The 13,641-nt window shown below is 28.5% G+C and overlaps 1 protein-coding gene across 1 annotated transcript in view; it reads left to right on the forward strand.

Moving 5' to 3' along the window:
* Nucleotides 1-22: 22 nt before the first annotated feature.
* The window catches only part of LOC107444335 (CUE domain-containing protein 1), a gene marked incomplete in the record, with an annotated part of 25,749 nt that continues 12,130 nt past the window's right edge, over nt 23-13,641 (forward strand). The window contains 6 exon segments of the mRNA XM_043051267.2: nt 23-155; nt 1,924-2,412; nt 4,640-4,803; nt 8,470-8,668; nt 10,700-10,840; nt 12,341-12,410. Coding sequence (XP_042907201.1) covers nt 1,983-2,412; nt 4,640-4,803; nt 8,470-8,668; nt 10,700-10,840; nt 12,341-12,410 — 1,004 coding nt within the window.

The raw sequence follows: 13,641 nt of genomic DNA on the forward strand, positions 1-13,641 counted from the left end.
TTTATTTTAATATTACTAGATATGAATAAGTGCATGGCATCAATGGGGAACGTAGTTTTCCTTTCGGTATTAAGCAAATAAAATTAGAATGTTTTGAAATTTAATTCAATAATATATTATAGCATCCTTCAGTTTTTACAAACCCATTAAAACTGGTGTGTGTATTTTCCTTTAAGTTTAAAATTATGATGCTTGTAGTCCTAAACATTTCAATATCAAGTATCCCAAAACTTTTTCTCCACTCTGAAAAAACATATTTATGGGTTTTCTTATAGAGCATAAATTTCTCATTAAAAGTGTTTAAAATAATATTTTTTTTAAAAAATTTTATCTTTCCTTAATTTTTTTAATTAATTAAGAAAAAATTTAAATATTGAAATATTTTAAGAATAAATAATATTAATAATTTCTTATGGACTCTGTTAAATAAATTTATTGTTTTAATCTTTCTATGTGAAAGGTTTTTTAAAATATGCAGTGACTGGCAAAAATATTCGTTCAAATTAGATATCACGAATTTTTGATGTTAGTGACTAATTGTTCTCACAAAGAATTGTTGCTGTACCGAATTTTCTCCTCAATGAATAGTAACAAATTACAACGAATTATACATTTGAATTATCTTTGCTAGGAGTTGTGCTTATGATGAACTGTAGCTTCAAGGAATTGTGTTCAGATTGTCCTTTGACAACTGTGCCATTGCTTGTAAATTATACAAAATCAATTAAGTATTAGTGGTAAAAAAATTTTTCCAATGAAATTCAATAAATTATTGTGTGCAGTAAGAATTTTTATAATTTATTTAATTTATTTTTCTTCAAATGAAGATTTATTTTATTAATCTTTAAAAATGCATTTTTTATTTTAATTACTAAAGAAAATGCAATTACTGTATTGTATAACATTTGTCTTTTATTATATTTTTACGAATATATTTTTGTTATGTGGTCCCATGAGGTGGAACAAGGGGCCCCAGCCTCATAGTTAGTTCATCATTCAAGAATATTTTTCTTTTTTTGAAAAGAAGAGAAAAAAAATCAAAGTAAAATTTCCAATTTAAAGAAAATTCTTACATGGTGAGAAGTATACAATTTGTCTTGTAGAGAAAATCCAAATTGTTTCAATAAATTTTTTAATGAGATAAAAAATAAGAGCTGAAAAGTAGACCAGCTAAATAATTAAGGAAAATTCACTTTTCAAGAGATATGCTATGAGCATAAAATAGCAAAGAGTAAAACTAGAAAAATAAACTTGAACAACAAAATATATATTCTTATCTACAGTTATTAAGTTATTTACTGAACTTGTGCAACATTCCACATTCATGGAAAAATAATCTATGGAGATAGAATTAGTATTTTTAACAGTATTATTATTACTAGTTCCAATTTTTTTAATTAGCCACTGATCCATAATTATAACCAAAATACTCAACTACTTAGATATTTTCTAATCGCACTTGCAAAAGACTAAATTTGAATTGAATCAAAAATAAATTTGCCTTTTATTGTGCTTTGCAGTTTATATTTATATTTCCAAAAGCTGAAGAATGGTTGAGGCAGCGGCGTTGAATTTTGTTAGCAAGTGGTGACATATGAGATATAAAGAAAAAAAAATGTTTCTCTTCCAGACGTAGAACATTTGATTCTATTAAATAGTTATTTTTTTTAAAAAAATGCTATTAAAATAAAATAACTCACTGTTTTCAGATTTTTATCTATTTTTAATTAATCATATTATACAAAAAGGTTTTTTCCCATGACCTCCACCCCTCAAAATGAAACTATGCCATAGATTTGACACCTTTAAATTTATTTTCTTACTTTGAACTTTTAATATATTTAAAATGAAGAAAGTTGTTAAAACACCATTCTATCCCACCATCCAAATCCATTATATTCATATTTTCATTCCTCATTATAGCTATGAAACAATCTCAAGGCTTCTTCTGTTTGATACTAAGCGCATTTGATTAGGAAAATATGGCAGCTGTAGACCAAGAGCAACAACAACAGCAGCAGTGTCAGGAAAGGCCTCCAGTCACTCAATTAGAATTCCGACAGGCGATGAGAGACTTTAAAACGATGTTTCCAGAAATGGATGAGGATGTTATTGAGGTGGTTCTACGTTCCAACAATGGAGCAGTCGATTCCACTATCGATCAGCTGCTCACAATGAGCACGGACAATGAGAACGAGAAGCTGAGGACAGAACTGGATGCCACCGAGAATGACGAGCTGCCCCCTTGCTATTCACCTTCCACACCACCCCCTTCATACAATCAGGCTGTTCCTTATGCTCAGAGTCCAGCTCATGCTTTGGCGGCAGGGGATACCGATGCATCGAATGTGACGCCTCGTGAGGCCTGTGCAAAGCAACCTACTGTACAGCCCCAGCTTCCTACTGAAAATGGTATTATAAATGAATTTTTTAAATTAGAAAATGTGCTATAATGTTTTATTTGTAGGGTATGTTTTGTAGCACAAACTATTATTTTTTAAATATTTTTAAAAATAAAAGTTGTGTGTCAGTTAACAAAAACAGTTTATAAATTTATTATACTTGCCAAAGTTTGTTTTTAACTGCTCTCATCTTTTCTACTGTACTCTTTTAGTGTGCTAATTGAAGCAGATAAAATATTTAGATATCAGAATAGCAGCAAGACTTTTAAAAAAAGGAAAAGAGATTTGTTTATTTTGATTGTGAAAAATTGCCTAGAAAATAGATGTTTCCAGTACACGGGACGTGGAACTTAGTACTGTATTATGCTTTATTTGTAATGTATGTTTTGTACCATTTAATTTTGTTTTTAAACGAAATTTTTGTCCCTGTTTATAAAAACAGTTTTTACGTTTTGAATTTGTGCCCTTTTTGATTAAATATTTGGGATTTTGGTAAAAAAGTATAACAAGTTATTTCTAGATGGTTATACATTTTCATTATTTTAATTAGACTTTTTACTACACGGAATTTACACGGAAGAATTTATAAAAATGGTATCGTTTTGTAGATAAATTAATTATTGTCAAAGCCAGTACTTTGTATTGAGCCCGAGCAAAACTTTTTCTAGGCTATTCAAATATTCTCTTTTTCCTGAGTTCTTTGTTTACTATCTATTAAATTTTCTCTTAAATTATTTAAATGGTTAAGTTTTTGAATAGTTTTTAAATGTTGGATTATTGTTAATACCTATATTTGGTTTAAGGCTCTTCTGTGAAGAATTTTACATTTAGTTGCATATTGTTAAAAGTCTGTGAATTTGTTTGTAATTTAAGTTTAAACTTGACTGAATTTAGAAACGGACATTTGAAAAAAGAATTCTCGGTAGCTCGTAACTTGTAAAATATGATGTATAATTAATAAAAAAAATTTCTCCACTGTTGGACGTAAATTTTTTTATGTCGGATGAAATTTCTTTGAAATAATGCCTTGTATGCTTTAAAATATTAATTTTGAAATTTTGGATATCTAGTTGACCTTACCATGGATTTGCCCTTAACATACTTTCTACTTCTAAAGGGTTTAGTACTCTGCTCACTATTTCATGCCATCCATCAGAACTCCTTAGGCAACTCTTTTCAGATAGTTTGATTAGATCATTTTACCTTATTTAATAACCTAGCTTTTGTACCTAAAATTCAGCTGCATCGCTGTGAATGTATGACTGACTAAGTATTTTGAACTTTCAATAGAGTATACCTTATTTAATAACCTAGCTTTTGTTCCTAAAATTCAGCTGCATTGCTGTGTATGTATGACTGACTATGTGTTTTGAACTTTCGATAGAGTAAAAACTACTTAGGGTTTTGCTGCTTTGAGACTCCTTAAATTCTACTTAGAAGGGTCTGAGTAATGAGTAATGGAGAATTTTTTTATTTTATTCAAATTAACTCCTTTCTGAAAACCTCTTCGAAATTTCATGATGAAATTATTTTGATTTAAATTTATGGTTTAATCTTTATTCATTAATTAATAATTCAGATAATAATTTCTTTTTAACTTTAAATATATTTTATCTGGATGAGGCAAGTCTTCAATAATTAAATCCAGAAATCTGAATTTAGTTTAGGAAAAAGAAGTTAAAATTATTTAAACCTTTTAAGAACAGAAAAGAAATTTTTCAGAAATAATTTTAAGAATTAATTTTATTTGTGATTATCTTCGTAACCAAGTCAATCTGCAGCGCTGTTTTCATAAATTTGTTTGTGACACTATTATTGTAAAAATAAAGCTTAGTTTAATAGTTTAAACCAAGGTTGATTAATTTAAATGAAATAAACCGTTATAATGGTTTTTGGTTGAAGTTTAGTTCGTTTGTCTATTTGTTGATCTGTTAGAAAACCATTAGTACAAATCAAGTTAGTAGGAATACTTTTTGTTTAAATCTAAATTTGAGTAATTACTCAAAGAAAGGTTTGAAGCTTGTCTTATCTTTTTCTGCTGACAAATTTCATAAGAGGCTCAATTACGATTTTACTTTTATAAAGTAAAAAGCAAGAACATTTGGTAAAAAATAATTTGAAGAGGTCCTAATAATCATCTACCTTAGTGCAGGATTTATGCTACCAGTGTGATTATATATTAAACTGATTAATTAACTATTGTATTTTAAGAGCTTTTTTTTTTATCATGCATTTAGGTAGGCTATCTGATGTATCTGAATGTTCTGAGATTTCTATTGAAGCCAGTAGGTCTGATGTGGCTATGAAAGTGTTAAAGAATTGGAATCCTCCTCTTTTAGGAGAACTTCCCCCTCAATTTCTAAAAATCAGTGGCCTATCTGTTGTACAACCAAGTGTTAAAGTATGTGAGAGAAAGATAATGTTTAAATTTGTTTATTAAAATGTTTTGTTTTTATATTTAATTAAGCTTACTGACAATTATACATCAAAAATTATTCTTAATTATATGTATATATAAATATCTACTATAAATGCCCTATATACAGTTTATCTGTGAACAGATTTTAAGACTTTTGTATTTGAATGCTACAATAAATACAAATTAAGAAATTTGTGGCATTCCAGGTAATAATGAATCTTCTAAAATGGTCAAAATAAGTATTTAGTTCAAGGCTTTGTGTTTATTTGACTTCATGTGAGTTATCGATCTTGTACTTTAGCTTTGTTAGTATAAAATATAGATTTTAGGTATCTTTGTACTTGTTACCTTGCAAGATATAATAGAAACTCCCAGTAGTGTTTTGTAAAATACTATTTGAAGTTTGCATTATACCTTATAAAGGCAACGTGCACAACGATACCTTATAACTATATTTTACTTATAATACAGTAGAGAACCAATTATCCAGGATGCTCGGGACCATCGCTATCCCGGATATCTGAATTTCCCGGTTTTCTGGATCGACCAAAAAGTGTCGTTAATCGATGTTTTATCGAACCCGAAGTACAAGGAAAAAGTGTAATGCATAAAGTAAGAGAAAAAAGAAAGGTACTCCTAACTTTAAAAAGAAAAAAAAATGGTAGAAATATAACATTTAAAAGAATAAAAAAATTTGCAAGTTTAGACAAGAAAATCAAGTTTAAAAAATACAAAATTCTCATATTTATTTTTTAAAAATAATTACAATTCCTAAATTAAATAATATAAACAAAACCAATGATTAAATAACGCAATATATTTCATACCTAATTATACGGGGGGAAACGATAAAATAAAAGGAAAACTTATTAATCTAAATAAAAACACTTGAAAATTATCGAACCGAAACGATAGTTAAAAAAGGCACTAGCATAAATATTAAAACCCGGAACAAGGCAAGATCAACGGAATTTAAAAAAAAAAAACCTAATGATAAAATTTATGAATAAAAAGAATTAATTTATTGAGTGCGAAATTTATCGCGAAAAGAAAAAAAATCAAACGTAGTGGAATCAGAAAAACAAAACTGCAATCTGCTTCATAAAATAATCCTATGTTTAAATTAATAAACAATTCTCCTTTCATTTTATTTTTTTTTTTTTTTGTTGATAAAAACAAGATTTTTAATTACAGCAGATGTGATTCCACACCAAGAAAAACTTGCAATTGATACCGCACTTCCAAAGAATGAGAATTTATTCAAAAGAAAAAGATTTTATTTTTATTAGTCGATGTCAAATAAATATATTTTTCTCTTTTCTTTTTCTGTTCACTGATATGCATGCAATGCATTTTCCCCACCCCCCTCGTAAATCAAGCAGAAAACGAAATCAGCATGCCACACCCTTGAGTTTGATTGACGGCCTAAAGGAAAAAATAAAACATTCCTCCCTTGCCTGCCTTCAAGGTCACGGAGGAAATGACGTTTCTCTGGGTAAACGGGGGAAAAAATCTTCCCCTTCCTTACATTTTCCTCTACTCAACTTCAAGGATGAGTCCAATTCCCGCTTTTTTCGTTCTAGTTTAAAATGGCGGGAAATTCGAGCAAAATTTTTCCTGGTTTTCTGGTTTCCCGGTTATCTGGATACCGGATAAATGGTTCTCTACTGTACTTTTTAAAGCATCATTATCAGAATAAAAACAATCACATGTTTTGCAAAAGGCAAATCTGTCTTCCTCACTTATAAATAATGAAGAGAAAAAATGGAATTATTCCTAGACCATCAGATTCCCCTAAAATTTGTCACCAAATTGGGAAGTGTTCTGATGAAGGAATAATTTTGGCTATATTATTGCACTTATTAACTTCAAAATCACTAAATTCTCATGATCTGGTTTCCATGCAACTCAAAGTACCCTTAAAAGGAGTAATGAATAACGAGATAGCATCAAGTGAAGCAATCAATAATTGCACATAATAATTAATAGGTGGAAATTTTTGGACATATTAACAACATCATACAGCATTATGTTCAAAATGAAGAGGCTAGAAATTTAACAATTGTATGAGTGTTAGTACCTATGTATATACTTGTACTATAGATCTTTTAAGAGCATTAACTTTGATATTGTCAAAACATAAAAATTAGCACAGATTTTTTTTTAATTTTGTGCATGATTTTGCAATGTTGATCATTACAGATTTATTGATTTTTTAATTTTATTTCAAAAAGAAAAACCAGAATTCTGCAAGTAACAATAATATTAAAGTGAAAATGTTGCCTAAGTACAAAATAATAGTTATTTTCAACACTGTTTCGGAAAAAAAAAAACTAAATTTTTTACTTGGTCTGTGTGTCTGTGAAACACAAACTAATGCAGACCAAAAACAAAAAAATTGACTGATGAATCTGTTTAAAGGTTATTTTTTCTTGTCTTTTTTAATTATTAATTCATAAAAAAATCCATCAATTCCTCGCTAATGCATGGAAGCTGCTGTTTAAATTTTCATCAATTCTCTCCCTCCCCCCATGTGCCTTAGTGTTCGATGCCAAGCAAGATATTTTCTAGGGTTGTTTATTGACTATATGTCGCCAAGTCACTTAGCCGGTTCTTCCATCTGCTGAGTGCTCAAATAATGTCCCTTTGAGAATCCTTTGTCCCTCTTCAGAATGAATAGATTTATCAATATAAATGAATGTTATTTATTTAAATAAAGCTGAAATAATAACTTTACCCAAGAAATTTCAATTTTTTAAAAATGTCACTTTGCCGGTTCTTTCACTAAGCTCTTCAAATATTCTAATAAATTTATTTTGGCCATTAGTTAAGTTACAGTATTAGATGCACAAACAAGCTTTCTCTCAATAACCATACTTTTTTTCAAATGGATTCAGATTTTTAACCATCAAATTATGGGAGTAGCTGCCATCTAGAAAACAGGGTTTCAATAGTTTAAAGAGGAAAGTCTTCAAAATTTTAGATGCTTTAATGTTTATTTCTCTATATCTCAAGAAATTAAGCAAATTGAAAAAAAAAATTATGCTCACAATTATAGAATTTGTTTATTGGAAGATAGCTTCTTTTAAAGAAAGATAAAGAAAATTATGAATTGTTTATTGTGTTATTTAAATGATAAAAATTTTTTGAATTGCAAGTTGTATAAATTTTTTCATCATTTAAAACTTAATAATTTTAAATGACAAAATACAAAATTTGAAAGAAATCAGTCAATTAATTTCTAAATTAAGAAAATTCAAAAAAGTGTTTTATTTTTAAATTTTTATTTACCATTCAATCAATTTCATTCAAACTTTGGGTTTTGCAACTTAAAAATTTTCTTTTTTAGCACTAAATAAAACAATGGACCTCGAATTCATGAACATTGTTTTTTAATACTTTCTGTTCATAGCCTTGGATTTTCAATCAGAAGTAGTCACTTAAAATTGTATATATAGATGAATGTAAAAATGATGTATAAAGTGATGTAAAAATTTATATACCTTACAATTAAAAATTTTTTTTTGACCATAATTGAATAGAATGAGAAAATTAACGAATAATTATTCTTAGATTTTTTATTTAAGGATTTTCAATGCAATTAAAATCATGCTATTTTTAAAGCAGTTTTCATTGTTAAATTCATAGAAAGTGACTGTGTTGAGCTCGACTGTCCTTCAACAGAGGATGGAGGAGAATGAGCGTAAGAGAAATGACAGCACATCTGCAAATGACCCTGAATTGACACAGTATTTGGAAGATGAAAGAATAGCATTATTTCTACAAAATGAAGAATTTTTTCAAGAACTGAAAGATAACAAAGAGTTTCTCTCCACGCTAGAAAGAGGTACGTTGTTACGTCAAAAATTTTTCAAATCTCATCTTATTTATCCACCCAATTTTCAGGTGTAAGCATTTTCCTACAATAGTAGTTTAAATCTAGCAATGTTGCTGCATACTTTAGCTTTAAACTACTATTAGAGAAATTCAAATTTTTTATGGAATTTATTACTATAGCAAATTTTTTATGGAATTTATTAGTACAGTGGAAAGTCGCGTATCCGGAATCGGCGGGACTTTCCGAAGTCCGTATATTTGATTTTNCAAAATGAAGAATTTTTTCAAGAACTGAAAGATAACAAAGAGTTTCTCTCCACACTAGAAAGAGGTAAGTTGTTACGTCAAATATGTTTCAAATCACATCTTATTTATCCACCCAATTTTCAGATGTAAACATTTTCCTACAATAGTAGTTTAAATCTAGCATTGTTGCTGCATGGTTTGGCTTTAAACTACTATGAGAGAAATTCAAATTTTTTTATGGAATTTATTAGTATAGGGCTAGTTCGTGAAAATGTAAAAAAAGAAGTAAAAAATATGATTACTGCTGAAGTTTGGTGAAAGAATCATTGTAGGTGGCAGGTTTCAAAGGTTGACTTGAAACAAGAAATAAGGGAAGAGCCATAAGGCTGAGAAATATCTTAAGACTGTTCCTCTAAAGTTGGTTTCCTGAAGCTGATAAATGTTGTAGTAATTGTCTCACAGGAAAAATTTGTAAATGGTGAAAAAGGAGTTGAAGTGTGTGTCATTGACTAAAGCATTGCTTGCATTTATAATTAGGTCTGATGTCATTGCCTGAAATAATGAAACCTTTGTCCCCCTTGCCAAAAATAAGTCAAATATTTTCATATGTTCAGCGGCAGCGATAAAGGCTATGTGGTGCGTCTTTTAGATTATCAAGTTAGTATCACAGATTTTGACTGAATGTTACAAATTAATTTGTTAGTACAGTGTTATAAGTTCTTTTGTTTTGTTATAGAACATAGAGCTTTTAGAAAATAAGTATTTTAAAATAGTGTTTTATGTTTCACTGTGAACTTGAAAATGTACTCAAAGTTAATAGTCGAGAATATTCTAGAAATGTTTAGAATTTTTAATAGCTTTAAATTAGTTAGCTAAGTTTAGTTATGAAATAAAATTAATTTCATAACTAAATTCGTAAAAACCTTTAAAAAGTTGGGCAAGAGATAACATTTAGATTTGATTGTGATATATTTTTAGTTAAGATGTTTATTTAAGTATTATGAGTAAGGTATTTGAATTTGTTTTTAAAATAAGAAACTATGTTATGTATTTCCTGGATTGAGAAAGAAATTGATTTAGAGGTTTTCGTTACTGCTTTTTATTTCTGTTGCATTAGAGCTTCACAATGGATTGTTGGGTACGGTCTAAGAAACCTCCCCGAAGATGATTCAAAGACATACTATGACAATTTTGATCCTCTCCTTGGAGGGGGAGTGGCTTCCTGCTTTGTAAGCTCCACAACCTGCTCTCGATGTCTAGCACTTTATGGTAGAACAGTTTAACGAGGACTAATACCTAGCGTCCTCAGTCTCTATGCAGGCTGATCAGAGTAGTCACCCACCTACTCACTCACTGAACTTGCTAAGATACTAAGTAGTAGACTTAACTGAAACTTACCAAAAATACCGTACTAAGTAGAAGCATTAATTAAAGATTTGAATGGAAACTGCAAATAAATTGATAGTTCTAATAAGAAACGGGAGAGAAAAGAAATGAAATGAAGAATTGAATAAAAAATGAAAATGCTAAAGTAGATCCTGTTGAAGAAATGTTTTAAGAGGTTCAAATGGAATGGGAACAATTGGCACTAAAGTAATTATAAATTGCAAAACAATGAAAATAAGAAAACTGGTCAGATAACTGTACAAATAGATGATGAATATATGTTATATCCTCTTTATTTTATAGATGTGTGAAATCACTAAAGGTTTTTTTGCTTCTGTTTTGCAATTAATTTCCGTCACATAAAATATAGTCAATTAGTAATATGAACATTATTGGTTTTTTTCCCCAGAAGTTTCATCACCTGAAGAGGAGGAAGCAGATGGGGAAGAGGTGACCGAGGAATTGGATTCAGGTTACCCTTATTGTGAGAGTGCTCAACCTGAAGAAACAGATGCTGCCTTTAGAGAAAAGTTGAAAAACATGGGAAAAGGTGAGGAAAGTAATGAAATTTAGAAGGAAGTATCAAAAACTGAGTTCAAATATTAACTAATATCTTTATTATATAAAGTACATGATTTTTTTTTCCTGTCCATTTGTTGAAAAATATTTCTTGTATATTTTTAAAATAGATATTTTTACTTAGTTGTTTGTAGTGCTATAATTTTGCTGAAATACGCTGCCCTGGTATATACATCACACCCATAAAAGTTGATTAAAAAGGAAAAAGATTTTCATCAGAAAGGCCCCACTATGTGATACGCCACACTGAATTGTGCTGCGTGATTGATCAAGAAGATAATACATCTATTACAAATAACAAGTTATACACAAAATAAATGATTAAACTTTTAAAAATCATTGAAATAATTATAAAATATGGAATAAATTAATGTATGCAATCTTGCTTAAAATCAGAAATATTGCATTTCGATAACTTTTTATCATAACTTTTCAAATGTATGCAAAATTACAATTGTGCACAATGCAAACTCAACGCAATCTCAAACACATTACATTAATAAATGCTAATGTAAAATACTTGAATATTATGTAAACCAACTGATTTAAATCTAAACATAATTAAAATAGCACAAAATATTTCCAATCGCGGTCGCATCACGTCGCTTTATCAAAATTTGAATTGAAATACTTAAATACTATTAAATTAATTAATTAAATAGCTAAAAATCCTTACAATAATTCAAAAAAATATTAATAATAATTAAATAAAATCTTGTTTTGCGCAAAATTGTATTACACAAAATAATCACGTAAATATCCAGTTTCTTTTTACTGATTGTAAATTTATAAAATTTTAACACATCAAATGATTAACAGCTAAAAAACATTTAAAATAATTAAAAGAAATAGATGTAAAAAATAAACAGATAATTTCGTTTTGAGCAAAATTAAAGCATAAAATGATCGCTAATGCATCATTTCTTTTATAATTGATTTATAATATTCCAATTATAAATAAATCAAATGATTAAGCAGATAAAAATTGTTAAAATAAACGTTGCTCACTTGCGACCAGCACAGCTTCGACTGTTCTGGTAAGGCTGAACTAGATCTACCAGGTACAGGTTAATTTGGAATAAGCGTGGATAATTAAAAAAACCCTTTAAATTGTCAGAAAATAGTACTAAGTTCGACAAAATATTTTTTAAGTACATCAACTAACATAATTTTAATTTCTAAATTATTTGGGAGGGAGAGGTAAGAACAGCCTAAATTACGTTAACAAAGAGTTCACATGAAAAAAAGTTTTCTTTTCAGCTAACAAAATAATAAAAACAAAATGATATAAAACAAAGTTTTTCTTACCAGTTGGCACCATGCTAAAAAATAAAACTGTCTAGTTTTACTTTAAAGGTGAACTGTTTTTTGAAGCTATCACATGAAGTAAAACTTTTAAGTTCATAATAATGCTATTTTTGTAACTGCTTTGAATAATATTATGTGTGTTTTAATAATTAAATTTTTATAGTATCTCGAAAGAAGTTCACCCAGCTAGCAAAGTTGTTTTCAAGGCGAAAAAGACGATCTTTCAAGCCCATGTATCCTTTTTAATTACTCATTACTTTCGATTATGTAATTTTATTATTTGAATATTTCTGCAAGTGAATTTTCATTTTGTTATCAATAACTCTTCCATGATTTTGCAACTTAAAGTCAGTACTGTAATATAAATTTTTAAGTCTTGTCTCAAAATTATATAAGAAAAAGCAATTTCTGCTGTAACTTGATGGCTTGCAATCAATTTTAAATTTAATTTTATAAAATGGAATTTTATTTAAAAATACTTGCTGTCATCTTTGGTGCTACAGCCTTTTAAGAGCCCTGGCCTCTGTTACTTGTATCAACTTACACAGCTTCTTGTTTTTTTTGTGTTAATTCAATTATTATTAATAACATATAGCGATTACTTAAAATTGATGATTTTCTTACTGAATAAAATTAAAAAGGAGCCCACTTATTTCACCAAAAAATTACATTCAACCAATAGTAATAAATCATTGTCGTACTAATTAAATGCATAAAATTTATGATATTTTGTGCTTTTCCAGGTTGTCATTTTATACAATGCCTGGGCAATGTAAGAAATGCTTAATCAGGGTGGCCACCCACCTGGAAAACCTTGAAAACCTGGAATTATCAGGGAATTTTTTTCATACTGGAAAAAGCCTGGAAAAATCAGGGAAATATGAATAAAAACCTGGAAATTTTAAAGAAAAACTGGAAATTTTTTCTTATATATTTTTTTAATTTCACTAATTTAAATTATTTGCTAATTTTCTTAATTTAAATTGTTTCATCCATTATACCCACATTTTTTAGACGGAAATGTATCTCCAAACAGTTAAAATATCATCAACTTACTTTGCTTTCATCAAAATTTGCTCCATTATAACCCTGTTAAACTAGAATACAACATAAAATTCTCCCATGCAAATGTAGAAGCCTTTGATCTCTATGCAGACTGTGCAATTTAGGAAAGGCAAAGATTATGGTGGATGTGGAAGACGGATATTAGGATTCGGTTTTTAAATTCTGTCCGCGTTCACACAATGATTCAAGTTTGTTCGCAATTGAGAGTGGTAATTTTTTTCTATTTTGACAAAATGAGTCAAAATGTTTTTGTATTTTTAACTTTATTAAATTCTTTAAAAATAGTTGGTTATAATTTAATAATAATAGATTTTATATTGCACTCTTTTTCTGAAAGCTTTTGAACTCCCATTCAAAGAAATCTGTAAATTATTTTTTCTCAGCAAACTAACCAATCAC

This window comes from Parasteatoda tepidariorum, chromosome 1 (genome assembly GCF_043381705.1).
Source record: "Parasteatoda tepidariorum isolate YZ-2023 chromosome 1, CAS_Ptep_4.0, whole genome shotgun sequence".
Lineage (NCBI taxonomy): Eukaryota > Metazoa > Arthropoda > Arachnida > Araneae > Theridiidae > Parasteatoda > Parasteatoda tepidariorum.